At 51.8% G+C, this 21,400-nt stretch overlaps 2 protein-coding genes across 2 annotated transcripts; both read right to left on the bottom strand.

The window, feature by feature from the left end:
- Nucleotides 1-735: 735 nt before the first annotated feature.
- Nucleotides 736-8,058, bottom strand: KLK5 (kallikrein related peptidase 5). Its single transcript, XM_004440332.3, has 5 exons — nucleotides 7,986-8,058; nucleotides 5,770-6,034; nucleotides 4,586-4,842; nucleotides 4,321-4,454; nucleotides 736-1,208 (listed from the first exon to the last, which is right to left on the bottom strand). Exons 1-5 carry the CDS (start codon nucleotides 8,053-8,055, stop codon nucleotides 1,053-1,055), a joined length of 882 nt encoding a protein of 293 aa, XP_004440389.3. The 5' UTR covers nucleotides 8,056-8,058; the 3' UTR covers nucleotides 736-1,052.
- A 5,263-nt stretch (nucleotides 8,059-13,321) lies between these two features.
- Nucleotides 13,322-21,105, bottom strand: KLK6 (kallikrein related peptidase 6). The gene is made up of 6 exons (XM_087421285.1): nucleotides 20,856-21,105; nucleotides 20,389-20,436; nucleotides 19,870-20,026; nucleotides 16,292-16,539; nucleotides 14,959-15,095; nucleotides 13,322-14,005 (listed from the first exon to the last, which is right to left on the bottom strand). Exons 2-6 carry the CDS (start codon nucleotides 20,432-20,434, stop codon nucleotides 13,853-13,855), a joined length of 741 nt encoding a protein of 246 aa, XP_087277411.1. The 5' UTR covers nucleotides 20,435-20,436; nucleotides 20,856-21,105; the 3' UTR covers nucleotides 13,322-13,852.
- Nucleotides 21,106-21,400: the final 295 nt, after the last annotated feature.

Raw genomic sequence — 21,400 nt, 5'->3', positions numbered from 1 at the left:
CCACAGCTCAGCCAATGAGAAAAGCTGCAGCTCAGCCAATGAGAAATGCCACAGCTCAGCCAATGAGAAAAGCTGCAGCTCAGCCAATGAGAAATGCCACAGCTCAGCCAATGAGAAATGCCACAGCTCAGCCAATGAGAAAAGCAATGAGGAGCCGTTGCCGCCCTAAACTGTTACTTTCCCCCAATGGACTTTCCTTTAGAACAGCCCCTCCCCACTCCCCCTTTTTCTCTATAAAAGGAGCTCCCTGCCTTTGTTTACTGGATTTGCCTATGATTCACCATAGCATGCACATCTCAATTTGCAATTCTTTTGGCTATTCCCAAATAAACTCATTTTGAGATAAAATAATGGGCAAATTTGCTTTCTTTTTTTTAGCTAGAGGAAGATGGATCCTGAGCTAGCATCTGTGCCCATCTTTCTCTGTTTCGTATGTGGGGTGCCACCACAGCATGGCTTGTTGAGTGGTGTATAGGTCTGTGCCCAGGATCTGAAACCATGAACCCCGGGCCACTGAAGTGGGGCACACGAACTCAACCACTATGCCACCAGGCCAGCCTCAAAATTTGCTTTTTTTAAGCTGACAGCAGCTTGAGCGGATCTGTGTTTCTTGCAACCGAAATAACCCAATAGAGCAAACACAGTAGTGCAGAGGAGAGACGTAACTTGTTCCCGGCTGCCCCGCCATTCAGTGGGTAGTGAAGGGAGGTGACGACACACACAGCCCCTTCTCCTCAGATGCTTTATTTCTGGGACCAAATTTGGGTCACAGTTGCAGAGAAGGGATGGACTCTGGGACTGAGGAAGGAAGCAGTGAGGAAGGAAGGAAGGTGATCATTCTGGGGGCTGTCTCCAGGGTCTGACTAGAGAGACAGGGTCAGTCATGGTCGGGGAAAGGGGACTCTGACTCCAGGAGGCTCGGGGAGCTGGAGAGATCAACCATCTCGACAACTTCACGAAGGAATGGGGGTCTGGAAGGAGGGTCAGGGTCCGTGCAAGGGTGGGGACTTGCAAAGGGCCTGGGGCGCCAGAATGGCAGGTCCTGGGATGACTCAAGAGTTGGAGCGGATGGTGTCCTGGATCCACTTGGTGAACCGGCAGAGGTTGGTGTAGACGCCGGGCCTGTTGGGCTTGCCACAAGGCAAGTCTCCCCAGGACACGAGGCCCTGTAGGTAGCCGTTGCAGACCACGGGGCCCCCGGAATCACCCTGCGGGGGAGAAAGGGAGGCACAGAGAGGCAGAGATGTGGGTAGGTGGAGGGAGGGAGACACACAGATGAAGAAGAACCAGGGCAACAAGAGATAGAGACAGAGGGGTAAAAAGCAGAGGGATGAAGAGAACCAGGAAAAGACAGAGAAGGAGGCACAGGTAAAAAGAGAAAGACAGAGGGGGAGAATGTTAATATTGCACTTCAAGTCCAACCTTTAGAAACCCCCTGTGTCCTTCTCTATTCCCCTCCAACCTCTTCTCTGTCTGTCTCCCTTATTGCGTGTGTCTCTATTTCTCTCTCTCTCTCTCCCCTCCAGCCTTTGAATACCTTATTTCTCTTACTGGACACTCCCCTTCCCTTCCTCCCTCTTCACTCATCCTTCACATCAACCCTTGTACTTATACCTCACTTTTGCAGAAAGGCAGATCTCAGCCCCGGATGAGGGTTTCTTAACCTGGACCACACCGACATTGGGGCCAGATAATTCTTTGCTGTGGGGGGCTGTCCTGTGCATTGTAAGATGTTTAACAGCATCCTTGACCTCTACCCACTCGATGCTAGTAACCTCCCCTCCCCCTGGACACAGCTGTGACAACCAAAAATATTGCCAGGCATCGCCATATGTCCCCTGGGTGGTGGGGAGCAGAATCACTCCCTGGTTGAGACCCACTTCCTTTGGACTAATGTGGGTTGCCTGTGCTTAATTGCCCATAACTCCCTGTAATTACCCTCCTATAATAATATTCACCAATCTTTACTGTCATTTCTTTTTCACGTTTATGCAAAATACATAAACGTATAAAGTATAAAGAAGCAAAAAGAAACCTAGGACCTGGCTTCTTTCCCATGAGCAGACATTGTTCCAGGCAAAAGAGCCCGGCAGCCTGGAGCTCTGAATTTCAACTTTCTTGTGGTTTAATTTCTCTCATGATTTTTTAATACCCTATGCAGAGTTTCTTTTGAGAGGCAGTTAGTTAACTGCTCCAAGCCTTGGCTCCTTGTCTGTAAAATAGAGCTAATAATAATGACGAAATGAGTTAAGGAGCTGATGCATGTGAACCACTTAAAAGTGTCCAACAATTAGTTCGCTGCTATTATTAGACTATGAGTATTAGTATTGTTGTGGCTATTATTTCTTGCTTTTAGTGGACACACCCAGACCACACGCTGGCATAAAAAAACTACTTGAGGTCTGCAAAAAAAACCAAGGTACTAACCTCGGCTACAGAAAGGCTAAATGGTTTAAAATGCTGACATTCGAATTAGATGTGCTTTCTTCTTCTGCTAAAAATCCCCCCACTCACCCCTCTCTCCAGATGTGTGCTTCCAGTGTTAAGTGGGGACGGAGATGAAAGTGGGAGACCTGGGAAGTGGTTGCAATTGTCAGGTGTCTAAACTTTTGAGGGTCGCTTCTCACAGCCTTCAGAATGAGGCTGGGGTGCTGTCTGAGCTCACAGTTTCCTAAAGGCCATTGTGACTGAAGCATCCATCTCGCAAGCAGAGAGCTCATTAATTTACATCCCTCTTGAACCCTTGGGGACCTGAATACAGGAAAGGGTCCTGATCGCTGTGAGAGTTTAATTTTAATTTCTGTCATCCTCAACAGAGATAGCTTCCATGAGAATGTAGAGAAGCTCTGTGTTGGGGATCAAGAAATATTTCCTGAACATTGGCCCCCACCTGTCTCTCCAGGCTCAACTCGTATTGCCCCCGCCCCCCACGTGCTGTCTCCTAAACATACTGGCTTTTTTTCCTATTCTTTGCGTCAGCCAAATTCCTCCCTGCCTCAGGGCCTTTGCACAAGCTTTTCTTTCCCTTAACCTTCGCAAGGCTGGCTCCTTTGTGTCATTCAGTCTCTGTTCAGATGCCACATCTTCGAGGAGGCCTTCCAACCACCCTTTTGAATATTGCCCCCCATCACTTGCTATTATAAAGATAAGTTTTATTTTCTCTATAGCCTTTACCACTCTCTGAAATTACCCTATTTATGCAGGTTCTTGATCATAGGATTTTTTTACCTTTTTGCTCCTCTAATCCTTCCAACAACTTTGTAGTCAGTCCTCTATTAAATATTTTCTTTCTTTCTTTCTTTCTTTCTTTCTTTCTTTCTTTCTTTCTTTCTTTCTTTCTTTCTTTCTTTCTTTCGTGAGGAAGATTGGCCCTGAGCTAACATCTGATGCCAATTCTCCTCTTTTTGCTGAGGAAGATTGGACCTGAGCTAACTTCTGCACCCATCTTCCTCTATTTTGTAGATGGGACGCCTGCCACAGCACAGCTTGATGAGCAGTGCGTAGGTCCGCGCCCCAGATCCAGACCTGTGAACCCCGGGCCACTGAAGTGCAGCATGTGAACGTAACCACTAGGCCACGGGGCCAGCCCCAATATTTTCTCTTTTTAAATACCTACCACGGGTTTCTGTTTTCCTTCCTCGAGACATTTTATTAGCATTTGTCGGAAAACTTTCAAACTACAGATTTTGTGGGAACAAGACCCTTGACTGCCATCTGCCTGAAATTTGCGAAAACAAACCAGACAAAACTGTGATGTCTATCATGTGAAGGGTGCCCCTTAGATGTGATATCTTTCTGCAGTGCACAACCTGCTCCACCATACAGAACAGCCTTGATCTCTCCCTCTAGACCTGTGCTCTCTAATACAGGAGCCACTACATACACGGGGCCATTGAGCACTTGAAACACACCTAGCCCAAATTGAGATAGGCTGTCCGTGTGAGAATACACACTGGCTTTCAAAGACTTACTATGAAAAAAATGTAAACTATCTCATTCATAATTGTTTTATATTAATTACATTTTGAAATGATGATACTTGGGATACATGGGGTTAAATAGAATAGATTATTAAAATAGCTAATTTCATCTCTCTCTTTTTACTTTTTTAGTTGTAGCTACTAGAAAATTTAAAATCACATGTATAGCTCATATTCTATTTTTATTGGACGGCACTGGACCAGAATGAGAACTCCATGAGAACACGGGTCCTAACTGGTTTGGTCATCGCTGGATTCCCAGCACTTAGCAAGGTTCCGGGTTAAGCAGATGGTACTCCATGTGCAACTGCTGAGTGAATGGAGGAGTCTCGAGCCTTACCTGGCAGGAGTCTTTGCCCACCTCGTCACCAGCACAGAACATAGTCTTGTCTATCTGTCCCGGGTAAGCCTTCCTGCACCTTTCGTCACTTAGCACAGTGATGTCCAAACACTGAAGGACCTTGGGGTAGTGAACTGTCAAACAGAGACACACAGTGCAGAGCCACAGTGAGCAGCAGAGAAAGATGGGGAAGGGCAGAGTGCTCAGAGGCAGAGCGGGGAGAAGGCAGACACGGGTGGACATCAAGAGGGACGTGGACGCTCACCCTGGGGGCTGCTGGTCGTTCCCCATCCAGATACCAAGCAGCTGGTCCCAGCAGTCGGACAGTGGGAGGAGATGTTGATGGGCTTGACACTCGGAGTCTCGCGGATTCTTCTGTTCAGTTTGATGAGCATGAGGTCATTGGAGTGGCTGGGGTGCGAGTAACCCGGGTGGGGGATGGATTTGATCCCCTGGAATATCTGCTGCCCGGATTCGTAGATGGGATCCAGGTAATGGTGGCCGAGACGGATTCTGAAAAGTCTGAGGAAGACGGTGCCAATCACCCCCACCCCTGATCCCTATGCACACATCCAGTGCCAACTGCAGCCCCAAACCTAGCCCCAAGCCCAACTCCACTGCATCCTCAACCCAGCCCCAATACCATCTTTATCTCCAACCCCATGCCTATCCCCGCCCCAATCACAACTCCAAACCCATCCCCAACCCTAATCCTTTCCCCACAGAGAAACTACCAACATAGGCATTCCCAACCCCAAATCTAACCATCCCCAACCTCAACTCCAACCACCTCCAACCTCGCCTGAACTCTAATCCCAACCGCATCCTCAATCCCAGATCTATTCCCAATTGCAACTCCATCCTAACTCCATGTTTATCTCCACCCCATCCCAGTCTCCATTCACCTCCAATTCTGGAGCCAATCGTGATTCCATCCCTGGCCCAAACCATCAGCCTATGCATGTCCATCCCCAAATCCAACCCATTCCCAACCCCCAACCCAACCCTCACCCCAACCCTCATCCCTTTCCTACCCCCACATCATCAACATGTGCATTCCCAACTCCAAATCCAGCCATCTCCAATCCCATTCCTAACCCTACCGCACCCCATCGTCAGCCACACATCTATTTCCAATCCCCATCCCATCTTCATCCCCACCCCACCCCCAATTCTAAAGCCAGTCTGAATCGCATCACCATTCCAAACCATTCAACATGTGCATTCCTGACCTCCAATCCAGCGGATCCCTAACTCCCACCCCCTACCACAACCTTCTCCCCAACCTAACCCTACCTCCCCATTCTCCTCTCCAACTCCATCCTTAATCTACCCCCTCCTGCTCCCTCATCCCCCACCCATCCCCGCCAGACCCTCACCTCCCTGCCCCCTCCCGCATCCACCCTTCTCCGGACCCTCCCCAGCCCTCCTCCTGGAGCCCACACTCACTGCTTCCGACAGTGGGCAGCCGTGAGCAGCCACTGCGGATTCACCAGCACGGCCCCACAGTAGAGCCGGTTGGTATGCCTCAAGAGTGCACCCTGCCACGGCTGGCTGTTCTTCCTGCAGCTGGTCCCATTCATGATGCGGGGGACCCTGCCGTCGTCCGCCCGGGTGCCCTCCCCGGCCCCGGGTCCAAAGTCCCCGGTGTTCCCAGCAGGGCCCGGGGCAGAGGGTTTGTCGCCGGAAGCAACATCATTTGCAAGAACAGGCTCTGGGGACAAAAAAAATGGGCAGGAAGGGGCTCAGGGGCGGAGCTTGGACTCAAGGGATGGACATTAGACTCAAGAGAGGGGACCAGCCCGAGGATGTCTGATTTCTGACGGGGGCTGATGCTGAGAGGGCGGGACCAGGGCTCTGGAGGCGGAGCCCGGAGAGTAAACGTGCCACCGCTGATGAGGGAGCGAGCGGGAGAAATCAAGGACAGAGTCCAGGGTCGGGTGGTGAGGCTGAACTCCAACTGGACCTCAAGATTCCTGGGAGTGCTTAGAGCTCAGGGGGTGGGACCGGAGAGGGTGAAACTGCACAACCTCAGGGGCGGAGCCAGGGCTCAGGGGGTGGAGCCTGGGGTGGGCAGCGAGCAGGGCGTTAGGGGCGGGACCTGGGCTCAAGAAGTTGGGTCAGGCCTCAGTGAATGGGGTCAAGGCTGGAGGCGGCAGAGTCTGAGATGTGGGAGGGGCTTGGAATGACAGGTAGGGCCAAGGGCAGGGTCATGTGGGGGAGTCGATGCTATACAGAGCCCTGACTTTGGGGGAGGAGCTAGGGGCGAGGGTCCAGGAGTTGAGGACAGGATAGGGGGTGAAGCTTGGCCAAAAGGGGGAGAGTCGTAGAGGCGGGGCCTGACTGGGGGAGGGGCACAGTCCGAGGGGACCCTGACCTTAGATAAAGTCCAGACTGGGGTGTGGTTGAGGGAAAGGGGCGGAGTCAGAGCTGGTGGGCAGGGCGAGAGTTGGGTGAGCAGAACGAGGTAGGGGGCTCAGTTTGGGGGCCCCATGGAGGAGGAGAGCAGGGCTGGTTTTCTGAATTCTCAAGCACACATACGCCTCCTGAATCTTCCTGCCAAGACTCTCCTCCCACTCACAGACCTACAGACAGACAGATACCCCACTCCATCACCAGTCCCCACCGTGGTCGGATCACTCGTTCATGTTCTTGCGGGTGACTGGGAGAAGCGAAGCCTTCATTTACACACACACTCCAAGAGACATGCACACAACTGCTGTCATAGACGAGCACACATGCCAGTATACAGGCAGACACGCATCGTCTCCACAGGGACAGCTGCACACACTCCCCAGGGACACACATTAAGGGGCACCCACGCACAGTGTCTCAGTGACAGGCACATATGCAGCATATGCATATATGTAGAGACTACACTCACACTTCTGCACACAGGCACGTTGGCATGGTGACACGATCACACCCAGTGGACCCAGCATGGCACAGTACCAGCCACGTAGCAGCATCCACCTTCACACAGCCACTGCCTCATAGTGAAAGCCACTTCTGCACACTCCATCCCTCCAGGCAGCAACAGGAACTCCATACACACAGCTGCACCGTCACACAACAGCCCCCTACAAACACGCAGTCACATACACTCACCTGTACGTAGACCCTCAAGCAACTCCACAGCCACACACAATTTTGCAATCCCACCATCACAAACAGCTCCACACAAGCACCTAGCCACACATTTTCATGGTGATGAACACTTTTGTCACACGAAATCCAGTGACACAGCGACAGGAACCCCAGACACCAATAGTCATACCCAAAGCCCAGTAGCCACACACAGTAGCATTCACAGCAGGCAGACAGTCACCCACATAGTGACTGAGCCACACACGGTCTTACACACACACATCCAGTCACATAACCACATATACAGCCTCAGAGGGTAGTCCCACCTGTCACTTGATGTGGGAGAAGGCACCACACACACACACACACACACACACACACACACACACAGATGGTTGCAATCACACAACCACACACAATTGCATGATCACAAATACAGACATGGGCTCACATTGACCCGGTCCGAGAGCCATACCCAGTCCCACGCAGCCCCTGGGATAGACACTCCAGGATCACACAGAGTTACCCACAGCCACACACAGATAACCAGTTCACACACAGGTGGGGGTTCTGGTTACCTGTGACCCTCAGAATCAGGGCTATCAGGGCACAGACCATCCACGTCCAGGGGGGTCCTGCTGTAGCCATGGCCACTGCACCTGGTGGGAGGAGGACGGGGGCGGGGGGGGGGTGAGAATGCCCAAGGGATTCTTGGAGTCACTATCTCTTCTTTTCCTCTCCTGTCCCGTCTCCCAGGGCAGAGAGGACATTGCCCACCATGGGCGCTGAGTCCAGACCCAGGGACTATGGAGTTCAGGGGAGTCGACATCCAGCACCCCCCAGTCGGGGCGAGGAGGGAAGATAGAAAGATGGGGGTGCATTCCAGACCAGAGCCAGATAGGCAGACACATCTCTCTCCCTGTCCCCCTTCCCAGGCCTCACCTGCCGCGTCCCCCAGGTAGGGGGTGGGGAACCCGCTCCCAGCTCAGCTGCAGACTCCTGAGGCGTGCGCCGTCCCGCCGCCTCCTCCTCGGCTCCGGGCACGCGGCCTGGGTTATAACCACCCACCGATCCCCGGGGCGCATTCTCAGGGAGTGAGGTGCCGTGCCGGGGCTTAGCAACCACTCTTCCTGCTTCCCTCCACCTCCGCCCCCAGAGCACCCGCCACCCAGTCCCGAGGGCCACTCCCTACCTCCCTGGTCCGCGGATGGGGAGGGGTCTCCGCATGTCCGGACCATCCTCCCCGGCCCCCCCAGCCTTGCGCTCGGGCATCTCTGCAGCTCCGGGGCGCCCTTCTTGGCGCCAGGATTTTGCTTTCTTTTCTGCGCCTTCTGCTCAGCCCGCCTCCTCCCTCCCGCTCATTATCGACTTTGCCTCTGTTTTTTTCTCAGACTCTTCTACCCTTCCTTCTCCCTGTGTTTTTGCTTCCCTCTGAATCTTTCTGAGTCTCTCTCAATATAAGGCCTCCACTGAAGATCTCCTTTTGGACCTCTCTCTACCTCCCCTCTGTCTTAGGGTCCCTGTTTCTCTCTCTTCGTGTCTCCACATGTCTCTGTCTCCCTGTCTCTCCCTCTCTGTCTTTCTGTGTCTCCATGATGCGCTCTTGAATGGTTCTGAATGCTCTCTGTCACATACGCCTTAGAATTAAGTCTTTTATTTTCCTTTATTTCCCTCCTGCTGTATTTTTTTTACAGCTTTATTGAGGTACAACTGAGGTACAATAAGCCATGAGTATCTAACATGTACAATTGATGGGTTTTGACACACGTCCCACCATCGCCACAGTCAAGATAACGAGCAAATCCATCGCCGCGCCCAAAAGTTTCCTCCTTCCACTTTAAGTGTCTCTGTGAGCCTCGATTAATCTCTTTCTCTATTTACACCTCTGGGTCTTGGCATCGTTCCTTCTCTGTTATCTCTCTTTTCCCTGTGACTCTGCCCTTCTCTGTCTCTCTCTCTCTGTGTTTCTGTCTCTGTATCATTCTCTCTCTCTTTCTGCCCTCTGTCCCCGCATTTTGGGCTGAGAAGACTCAGGCCACTTTGCCCAGGGACTCCTCCACCCCTTCTCCTGCCCCTCCCCGTGGGACGGGGGCCGTGGGGCAGAAAGAGGCAGGGATCCAGCTCTGGGGGCGCCCGCATGTGCCTTGGCTCAGCTGGTGCAGCTGGGCATGGGCGAGAGAGTTGGGCAGGGCTGCCCGTCGATGGGGAAGGAGACCAACAGGCCAGGCTCGGGACAGGTGGCTCCTGGCTCTTTGGGAAATGAGGCGCTGGGTGGGGAGCCCAGAAGATGCCTTCTCCCTCCCCACTACTGGGTCATCTGGAGCTGCCCCTCCGACCCTCTTCTCTATTCCAGCCCTTCTTTCTGTCTGCCACCAGCTCTCTGCATCCATCTCTGACTATATCTCCAAGTCTCCATCCCCAGTAGGATAGAAGAGCCAAACACTCACTCAACACCTGTTTACTGAGCACCTATTCTATGCCAGACTCAGACCTACCTGTGAACAAGGTGGACGAAGACGCCTAGAGATGCTGTCTTTGTGGAGCGCACATTCCTTGAGGGCAAAACCCGAGCTGTCCTGCTCCCTTCTATAATCCCGCACCCGTGGAACGGGAGGTTTTAGAGCCCTGAGGCTGTTTTCAGTGTACAGGGAAAAAAAAATAAAGAAATAAAATTCCAAGGTATATTTTGACTATTGCAGTCAATAGTTCATGCGTTAAAGTGACCAATCCAGCAATTTACTTTTTTCTTTGTCTTTTAAGTTTAGCCTACAAATCTTTTTATTTTTTTCCTTTTTTTTTTTTTTTTGCTGAGGAAGATTCACCTTGAGCTAACTTCCTCTTTTTGCTTGAGGAAGATTTGCCCTGAGCTAACATCTGTGCCAGTCTTCTTCAATTTTGTATGTGGGTCGCCGCCACAACATGGCCACTGACAGGTAGTGTAGGTCCACATCCAGGATGCGAACCCCAGCCACCAAAGCAGATCACGCTGAACTTAACCACTAGGCCGTGGGGCTGTCCCCTAGTCTACAAATCTTTTTATTCTAGATAGGTCTTTGTAATGTTTGGTCCCATTTACAAACTAAGTTAACTCAATGTCTTCAAACATTTTAAACTACGTTTCTAAAACCAACACATTCAATCTCTTCTGGAAGTCCTTCCGTTTTTAGACAAAGCTTCCAGAGCATTTAAGTAAATTATACCTCTATGGATATTACACTTATAAATATGATCAATGTTGTATTCTTTCAAGTATCCCAACACTGGATATGAACTTCGTATGACTCCAACTCAAAAATCACACATCAGGGGCTGGCCCGGTGGCCTAGAGGTTAAGTTCGTCACCCTCTGCTTTGGCAGCCCAGATTCGTGGGTTCAGATCCTGGGCTCGGACCTACACCACTTGTCAGCCATGCTGTGACAGCGACCCACATACAAAATCAAGGAAGATTGGCACAGATGTTAGCTCAGGGTGAATCTTCCTCAAGCAAAAAGAGGAAGATTGGCAACAAATGTTAGCCTAGGACAAATCTTCCTCAGCAAAAAAAAAAAAAAAATCACACATCAATGACACATCTCAAGCCGAAGTCACAAGGCTGCCCCTATAATTGGTAAAATTCTCTTAGATGTACAAGCACCTTAAATACCAAATGTGAAGCGGTTCTGCTGCAACAAAATATTCATGTTAAGGGTTGAGGCTTTAAACATTTCTATGCTCGATTCGAAAATGTATGAGAATTGAAAGAAAACTTTAGGATAGCAGAGCAGTTAGGAACCCAAACTCTGGGATTAGTCACCTGGCCTTCAAATTCTGACTTGGCCAGCTAGTATCTGTGAGAATTGGGGCAAACTATGGATCCTTTCTGCACCTCAGTTTCCCTATCTGTGGAATGGGAACAATAATGGTACCTAGCTTAGAGGATTGCTGTCAGGGTTAAATGAGTTAATACATATAAAGCTCTTAGAAAAATGCTGCTGTGTGCTGGGTAAGTGTTTATTATTATTATTATCCATTAAGGAAGATGATTCCCTCTCAATTAACTGAAATTGATATTTTTCATGTGTGTGTGAGGACGATCAGCCCTGAGCTACCATCCTATGCTGATCCTCCTCTTTTTTGCTGAGGAAGACTGGCCCTGGGCTAACATCCATGCCCATCTTCCTCTACTTTACATGGGACGCCGCCACAGCATGGCTTGACAAGCGGTGCGCTGGTGCACGCCCGGGATCCGAACCTGCGAACCCCGGGCTGCCACAGCGGATCATGCGCACTTAACCACTGAGCTACCGGGCTGGCCCCTAACTGAAATTGAGTTCGGTCTGGATATTCATTGATTGGGTTCCTCCTCGTGACCCCAGTGAATTTCATGGCCCTGTTTATCATTCATAAGTTCTGGAAGGGGTTGGTCAAGGCAAGCCTGGGCCATCCACATGACTTCATATTTCCATAGTCTGATACAAGTCAACCACTCCCTCCCATTGCGTCCCCTTGATAAAATTTCACCTTTCTTTGGTTCTTGAGACATCTGAGTGTTCTTTTTCTCCAACTCTAAAGACGTTTGAAACCGAAGGATTCCGTTCTTTTCATAAACTCTCTCTGTCTTTGGACCACATAACTCTTCCGTCATAAAATGACCCCTGATTGACTTTGACTATCTTCTATGCTGTGGTCGCTCTGCGTAATAACTTCCAATTCCATTCTACTCTGTGCTGGGCAAAAATAAGGTTGCAATAGATATTTGTGAAACAGATGGATTATCGCCTCTGATTCTCTCTCTGTTCCTAAATATTTCTCTGCTCCTAACTCCAGCTCCCGGGCCCTCTTTTCCCTCTCTCTGGGAAGCCACTACCTGTCCCACTAGCCTCTCTGGGAGGACACCTGGCTTAGATGCTATTTTGTCTTTCTTGCAGATGGTGCAGTGGGGGTTAAGAGGAGAAGGCCTCTCTGGGGACAGGGACAGGTCTGGGGCTTGGGGGTGGAGGTGTGTGCGTTGGTTTGGGATCATGCACGTGCATGCTGGTGGGAGAATCCCAGAAAGCATGCAGAAGCCTGGGTCCTTGCCCAGTTCTACCTGTCTGCTCCCCTCATTGCTTTGGGGGCCCCCAGTCTCTCCTCCTCCCTGCCCATCCCCATCCCTCAAATGGACCACAGCAGGATCTTTCTAATACCCAGACCTGACTCTGTCCTTCCTTTCCTCAGGGCCCTCAGGATCCAGGCCGAGTTCTTCTACCTGATGCTGAAGGCCCAGCGCTGTCTTCCATTGACCTACATTCCCAGCCATGTCGCCCACTTCTCCCACCTCAAACCCAAGCCCCCACCATCCTGGATGATTTGCCATCTCCGGGGTACCCCGGGCCTTTCTACAGCTCGTTCCCTCTATGAGAACGCCTTCCACCCAAACTTCTCCATTCCATGACCTCATATTCAGCCTCCCTTCCCCAGTCCTCCCAGCCTCAGCCCCAGCTCAGCCCTCATCTTCTCTCCCTACACCATCACCTCAACCTCTTCCCTGGCCTCTAGTCTTTCCCCTTTTGTCCATCCTGCACATGGTCCCAGTGCTGCTGCTGCTCACAATCCTCCCATGGCTCCCTATTGCCCTCAGGAGACAGTCCCAGCCTCTCAATCTGGGGTCTGAGGTCTTTTGGGATCTGGTCCATGCACTCCTCTCCCATCTTATCTCCCGTCACTCTTACCCACACGCAGTGGTCTCCCAGCCCTCTCATTTCCCCACTTTTGCTGCCCCAAGGGGAGTTTAGGAGAGAAGGCCACCCCTGAGGGCGAGCATAAGGTGGGGTGGTCTAGGATGTCTTCCTGGAGGGGAGGAAAAAGCAAATTGGGCTGTAAAAGGGAGCTAAGAATATCTGGGTTTCAGAGAGGCAGAAGCAGGATAAAAGCAAAAAGCATCACTAGTAATAAAAGTCACTCTTTATTGCTCACACAAGTGTGCCAGGCACTGTCATATATGTTTCACATGTTCAAACCTTGAACCCTCCCAACAATGGCCACTGCCTTATGGGAAATATACTATCATTATCTTGATTTTACAGATAAGAACATCTACACAGTGAAAGAAGGCACTTCCCAAGGGTACACGGTGAGCCAGTGGCAGAGCTGGGATTCCAACTCAGGTTTTTCCAGACTTGTGATCATTCCTCTGCAGGAAGAAATCGAGCTCATGAGATAATCAGGGAGGGAGGGATGCTTGGAAGGGATTTCCTGTGTTCTCTTAGTGGAGAGGGTAAGACCTTAGCCCCTGTCCCCACTCACCTCCGGTGATGCAAGGCTGGGGCTAAAATCAGGGAGGATTCGTGCTGTCGCGTCACTGCCTTTATTAAGCGTTAAGGGTCGGGTCTGGGCAGGTGGCGGGAAGGCAAGGTCTTGGTCAGAGATATTCTGGAGCCAGCAAGTGAGGGTCGTAGGTCAAGAGTTGGGTGTCACACGTCAGGGTCAGTTGGCCTGAATGGTTTTTCGGATCCAGTGGCCATATCTGCAGACATTGGTGTAGACTCCTGGCTTCTCCTTGGATCCACAGGGGACGTTGCCCCATGATACGAGGCCCCGGAGACGGTCTCCACAGACCAAGGGACCCCCAGAATCACCCTATGGGAAAGAGAGAGAGAGTCAGATGCAGAAATGCAGAGAGAAAAAGACCGAGAGACACAGAGACAGGTAGAGAGGGAGAGAGAGACACTCAGAGATGGAGCGAGATACTCGAGGACGGAGATGGACAGACAGACTGACACACAGGGAGTCACAGACAGGGAAATAGAGAGAGACTGAGGGAGACTCAGAAACATGGAGAAACAGAGAGAACACCAAGATCCAGAGAGGCATAGAGAGAAAAAGAGAAAGAATAAAGATCAAGAACAGAGACTGAGGGGTGTGGAGAGAGGCAGAGGTGCTGAGTGAGATGAGGAGGGAGGGAGGGAGGGATGGAGGGAGGGAAGGAGAGAGAGAGACATCTCTCAAGAGAGGACAGTTTCAGAAATGGGGCTTGTCTGCCTGCCCTTTCTTTGTATCCATCTCCCTGTGTACCATCCCTGTGTACCACCTTATCTCTGTCTCTTTCTCCCTCTTGGCTGGTCTCTGCAGATCCTTCAATGCACTGGGATCATTTTTGGCATAAAGAGTGGAGACCCAATGGACGACGGTGGGCGAAGCCCAAGTTAAAGGTATTTGGGAGTGGGGATGGAGCCCCCTCTCTCCCCAGGTAGGGTCCCCCTCCTCCACAGCTTGGCCATTACCAAGCAGGACTTGTGGGGACTCTGTTCGAGGAAGGACAGTCCCCTCACACCATCTGCCTCCTTACTAGTTACCCTGGTTTTCGATCTCTCCATCTCCATCCTCGTCTCTGCACCTCCTGTCTCTAGTGGCTGTCTGTATATCTCCGCCTGCCCTGACTGTGTCTCTCTGTGTCTAATTGAGTCTCTCTCCCTTCTCATGCCTCCGATTCCCTCCCAGCCTGTCTCTGGAATGTTCTGGTTTTGTCTGTGTGTCTGTCTCTTCCTGTCTCTGTCATTGGCTGTTCAACTGGCAGGTCCCGGTGTCCTCACCTGGCAAGAATCCTTCCCGAGCTTCTCATCCCCGGCGCACACCATGTTTTGGGTGATCTGGCCAGGATAGGCACGTTCACACTCCTCGTGGGACACCAAGTGGATGTAGGCACACTGGATGGTGTCAGGGAAATTGCCTGCCGAGACAGACAGGCCAGGCTCACCTCACAACCCGCCCTACCCTCATCCTCCCCTAGAAGTCCTCGCTCTTGTATTGGTCCTCATTTCCCACTGGTTCGCTTCTTCCTATTTGCCTCTCATTCTTAACACCCATTTTCATTGGCCCTAACTCCTGATTGGTCCCTCTTTACATCATCCTTCCCTCCCATTGGCCTGTTTCCCTCTTTAATCGTACCTTCTCCACGAGTTCTCATTTCCTATTGGTTTTCCTTTCTCTTAGGTCTTTCTTCCATTTGTCTGTCTTCCATTGGTCCCACCTTCTTCAGTAGTTCCAACTGACCTCTAGATGCTCTTCTTCTATTAGTCCCTCCTCTTATTATATCCCTTCATCCTTCATTGGACTCTTCTTGCCCATCCGATCATCCTGATTGGTCACCACTTGATCACTGGTCCTTTCCTAACTGGTCCCTTCTTTCCTCTGGTTCTCCCTTCCTATTGGCCCTTCATTCAGTGGTCCCCTTCCCTCATTGGTCCTTTCCTAAGTGGCCCTGCCCTCCCCCGTTGGTTTTCCCTTCCTATTGGCTCTTCAATCAATGGTCCACCTCCCTCATTGGTCCTTCCTAAGTGGCCCTGACCTCTCTGTTGGTTCTCTCTGCCTATTGGCCCTTCATCTAATGGTCCACCTTCCTTTGTGGCCCTTCACACACAGGCCCACCTCCAATGGTTCCTGCCGATCTATTGGACTTGCTTCTTCCTCTAGTCCTTCCTCTAGTGACTCTCTTGACCACTGACCCTTCCCCTATTGGTCCCTCCCCTATTGTCTCTCTCTACTCCATTCACCCTCACAGTTCACATCCTTCAGCTGGCTCCCCTGCTTTATTGATCTCTCTTCTTTGATTAGTCCCTCCCCCATTTATCCCTGCTTGATTATCAGTGCATCCTGAGTGGTGTCTTTTGATAATTGGCCTCCTTCCTGACTAGTATCTTCCCCCTGACCCTCCCTCTTCATTAACCCTTTACCTTATAGCCCATCTCTCCATACCATTCACTCGTTGGTCTACTTTCTCCATTGGCTGTTCACTCATTGGCCCAACTCCCATATTTGCCCTCCCTCCCCATTGATACACTGCCCCATTGGTCCTCACCATCAGCCCACCTCCCCCAGGACCCATCACCCATTGGCTTGCTGCCCCATCATCCTCCCCCTGCTGACCATCTGCTGTCTTCCCCCAGCCTAGGATGTGGCAGCTGGTGTGGTTGGCCGAGCAGTCTCTCTCCAGGGGCAGGGGCTGGATGTGTTCAGAGAATTTGGCCGGGCGTGCCAGGCGCAACAGCATGATGTCCTGGTCATGGGTGGCGGCATTGTAGCCAGGGTGGGCCACAGCCCGGACGACAGAGCTCTGCTCCTGGAAACTCTCCCTTTGCTGAAGGTTGTGCTTCCCAAGGTAGACCTGAAGATTCCTGTGGAAGAGGATGTCTGGGTCTCACCTGGAGCCCTTGGGCTGCAGCTGGGTGTCCACAGGGGGCTGTGGTGGGAGGCGGGCGTAACCTGGTACTCCATGAACCATCTGGCCTACTCCCCTCACAGTCTTCCCAGCTCAGTAAATGACAACTCCATCCTTCCAGAATAACCTTGACGATTATTCTTTTTGTGGGTTGGTGGGGGGAAGACAGGCTCTGAGCTAACAGCCGTTGCCAATCCTCCTCTTTTTGCTGAGGAAGACTAGCCCTGAGCTAACATCTGTGCCCATCTTCCTCTATTTTGTATATGGGACTCCTGCCACAGCATGGCTTCATGAGTGGTGCGTCAATCCGTGCCCAGGATCCAAACCTGGGAACCCCGGGCTGCTGAAGCAGAGTGTGCAAACTTAACCACTGTGCCACTGGGCCAGCCCCCCTTGATGACTATTCTTGACTCTTTATTTCATGCCTCACATCCAAGCTGACCAGAAATCCTGTTGGCTCTCCAAAGTATATCCAGAATCTGACCCTTCGCACCTCCTCCACTGCTACCATCTTGGTCTGACCGCCATCATCTCCTACCTGGACTATAGCAGTAGCTGCCTCACTGGATTCCTTGCTTCTGCCTTTGCCCCACTACAGTATATCTTCCAGGAAGGAGCCAGAGAGATTTTAATAACATAAGCTGGTCCTGTCCCTCCTCTGCTCAGAACCCTCCCATGACTCCCATCTCAAAATAAAGGCCAAAGTTCTCACCATGGCTGATAAGGTCCTGCACAATCTGCCCCTATCACCTCTCAGTTATCTCCTCCTACTCCCCCTCCCACCTCGCCCTTCTGTTCCAGCCACACTGGCTTCCCTGCCTTTCCTTGAACACAACAGTCATCCTCTCACCCCAGGGCCTTTGCACTGGCTGTTCCTGCTGCCTGCAACTCCTTACCCCAGATATGTGCATGGCTCTCTCCCTCACCTCCTTCAGATGTTGCCTTCTCAGTGAGGCCTTCCCTAGTGACCCAATTAAAATGCAAATATCCACCCCCAACAGGCTATTCCTATCTCCCTCTCCTGTTTTCTTTTCCCCCAGAGAACGTAGCATCACCATCTGAGATACTATACATGCATTGTTAAATATTTACTTGTTTTATTGTCTCTCCTCCTACCACAGCAGCACTATCCAACAGAACTTTCTGCAATGATGGAAATGTTCTCTATCTGCGCTGTTTGATACAGTGGCCACTAGTCACAGGTGGCTGCTGAGCACGAAATGTGGCTAGCGGGTTGGAATCTCACTTCATTTTTATTCATGTAAATTTAACTGGCTTATTGTGGCTATTGGCTACCGCATTCGATGGCACAGCTCTAGAATATCAAGATGGGATTTTTGTTTCATTCCTCAGGCAATTTTCCTCAGGGCCTAGACTGGTGTCTGGCACATGACAGGTAGTCAATAAATACTTGTGAAATGGATCAAAGAGTTACTCCCTTGCTCAAAAGCCTCCCATGGCTCCCTATTGCCCTCAGAATAAAACCCAAGTGCCTCGTTCTCTCATCCTCTGTCCTCCATGAGCTGGTGACTTTCCTTCTTAGAACATTCCGGATTGTTCCCACGACAGGGTCTTTGTCCTTGCATTTCCTCTGCCTGAAGGTTCTTCCCCTTCTTCACTTGGCTACCCCTTCTCATTTTCCATGCCTCAGCTTGAATTTCATCTCATCACAAAGTCCTTCCTGACACTTTCTTCCTTCTATAGTAGGTGCCTTTAGATGTCTTTTCCTTCATTGGACTTAGGGTAATTTGTAATTATATCATTTTTCAAGGGTTTGTTAAATAGCTGTCTTTCTGCACTTTTCTGCTCCTGTGTTCCCAAGGGTGGGGACTCTGCATACCTCACCCATGGCTGAATCCCCAGTGCCTAGCTCAAATCTGGCACTTAGTGGGTCCTCTTTTTTTTTTTTTTTTGCTGAGGAAGATTCGCCCTGAGCTAACATCTGTGCCCATCTTCCTCTATTTTGTATGTTGGTCACCACCAACGCATGGCTGCTGATGAGAGGTGTAGATCCATGCCTGGGAACTGAACCCGGGCCACCGAAGTGGATCACGCCGAACTTAACCACTAGGCCATGAAGCCAGCCCCATTAGTGGGTGCTCTTGATCAATGTGCACCGAATGAATGAATGAGGATGGTGGGAGCTATGCCAGGTCTCCTTGAGCTTGGGGGAGACCACCCTGAGGGTCCTTGAGTCCTTGACCCTGCTTGAGACCCCCCCCCCCAGTGGACGTGGCACCTGTTGGTTTCCAAACACTTGAGTTGTCCCTTGCTGCTTCTCTGACCCTCTATTTCCTCATCTGCGAGATGGGACCAAGAGTCCCTTATTGTGGGGATTCCGGGAAGGACATGTCAACTGCTTAACTTGGTGCCTGACCCATAGTTAGCATTGATCAGCTGTGGTTAACCTAACTGCTGATTATTAGTGCCCTGAGGATTTAGTCCTGGGCCCTCTACACTCCTCTGTCTATGCCCGCTTTTCGGATGACCTCATTCTGTCTCGTGGCTTTAACTACTACCTGTTTACCTCCAGCTCTGGCCTCTCCCAGGAGTGCTGTGGCCAACCTGCCCTCATTCTTGGACATCTCCCAGGAATCTCAAACTCACCTTGGCTAAAAATGTCTGACGCTCCCCTCCCACATCCAAACAGCTTCTCTTTCCCTCTGCCCAACTCAGAGGAGGACACACCCACACACCCCATTGTTCAAGTCAAATACCAGGAGGTCAGCCCTGCGTCTTCCCTCCCACCTCACCAAGTCCCGCTGGCTCAGTCTCAAAATACCTCCCGGGGTTTTCAACTTCCCTCCGTCCCCACTGCCACCATCCTGGTCCAACCTCCTCTTTGCTCGCCTCCACGGGCATCCCTTGCTTGACTTTCTCTTGCCCAGCCCACTTTCCACATGGCAGTCAGAGTGCTCCTAAGAATGTAAACCAGCTCACACTGTTTCCCCGATTAAAACTCTCCAGTGGCTTCCCACTGTGCTTAGAATTAAGTCCAAACGCTCCATCGCTCCTTCCAGGGCCCTGCATGATCTGATTCCCCAATCAGAGGGTCAGCTCATAGAACCAGCAATTTTGCTTGTTTTCTTCACCGCTAGATCACCAGGGCCTCAAAATGTGCCTGGCACATATTTGGCGCTCAACTAAATATGGGCCAGATGAACCTGGCTATCAGATGGCCTCCGGCTGGGACAGGGGAACGTGTGTGTCACTTCGTGCCTCACGTCTGCCAGGCAGCCCTGGGATCGAATTGCAGCCGCTGCCCATTCACGGCCTGGAGACTTACGGTTTTTTGCAGTGGGCGGCCGTGAGGACCCACAGAGGGTGAATGAGGACCCCCCCACACAGCAGGTGGCCGGAGGTGAAGAGCACAGCTTGGTAGGGGTGGGAGGTCTGCTCGCAGGGTCCGCCGTGAAGCACCTTATTCTGCTCCTCAGCCCAAGCTGAGGGAGGGAGGGTCTGGGTCAGAGAGGAGGTCTGGAGACACCAGGTGCATCCCACCAAGGTGAAACTCAATCCTCTCTCAGCCATCAAGAGCATCTCCATCCCCACCCCCAAACTTATTCTGTCCCCATTCTCCACACCAACCCCATCCTCAAACTCTTCCCCATCCTCAAAACCACCTCCCATCCCCTCTTCCTCATCTGCATCCCCCACCCCTAACCTGGCCCCTGACTTCTTCCCCATTCCAAACCCACCCAACCTCCATCCCCAAGTGTATCCCCCTCCCCAATGCCAATCTCTTCCCCATCAACAACCCCCACCTCGTCCCCAAACCTCCCATCCCCATTCCCATTCTTCCCACCTGCAGCAATCAGAACCAGCACTACAGCCAGCGTCTTCATGACCATTCCTGAGAGGAGAAGCCAAACGCTCCATCAGTTCCCGTCTCAGCCTCCACCGGAGTCCCCTCCTCCTCCCTCCTCATCCTCTCCTCCTCCATGGCCTGCCGTGCTCTCCTGACCCTTGACTTCTGTCCTTCATCTAGACTCCTGATTTCTCGTTTCCTCGGCCCACGTCTTCCATCTAAGCGTCCTGTGCAGGCAGGTGCCGGTGAGAACCCAGAACCACATCTGATGGTCCAGAGGCTCACAGCACGATTCTCATTAAGCTTTTCTGTTTGTCTTGGCTCTGGTTTGTCTTCCTACTAACAGGAAGGCCCAGGAGGGCCCCTGACGTCCTTCCCTCCCCATGGGATTTTTCCTCTGCACCTTGGCTCTGTGCTCATCTTGTCGCTCACCGCCACACCTGTAGGTTCTGGTGTGATCTTACCTGCTGGGGGCCGGCTGCCTACCAGCCCAGGGGTTCTTGGGTTGGGGGCAGGGACGGCACGTGTCACAGGCAGACAGACAGAGAGGCAGGGAGAGTCAGAAATGCAGGTAGTTACGGGGAGAGAAGGGACTCTGAAAGCAGAGAGGACGCCTCAGAGTCAGAGACAGAGAGAGAGAAAGCAGAGGATGTAGGGGCCAGTGGGAGGGGGGCGCAGTCCAGGGCTTCCAGGCTGCCAGATGGACGCCTGGACACCCCGAGCTTCCTAGTCTCCCTGGAAGAGGCTGGTCCTGTCCTCAGACGCTCCTGGCGCTTCCTTTTAACCCCTGTGTCCCTGGGTTCCTGAGACAGAAGGCTGCCCCGCCCCTTACCTTCTCACTCAGGCCTCCCACACACATTCCTCCCGCCCCCACAGCTCTGACCCTGATGACCCCCGACCCAGGCTACCAGGGAGGGGAGCACAGGTCCCTGAGTGCACCGGGGGCCTGGACTCCCGGGTCTGAGTGAAGAGGAAGCTGGGGGCCTGGACTCCAGGGTCTGAGGGAGGA

The sequence above is a fragment of the Ceratotherium simum genome, chromosome 33 (genome assembly GCF_057802395.1).
Source record: "Ceratotherium simum simum isolate JZ-2026a chromosome 33, ASM5780239v1, whole genome shotgun sequence".
NCBI classification, from domain to species: Eukaryota; Metazoa; Chordata; class Mammalia; order Perissodactyla; family Rhinocerotidae; genus Ceratotherium; species Ceratotherium simum.
This window is presented reverse-complemented; position numbering and strand designations above follow the sequence as displayed.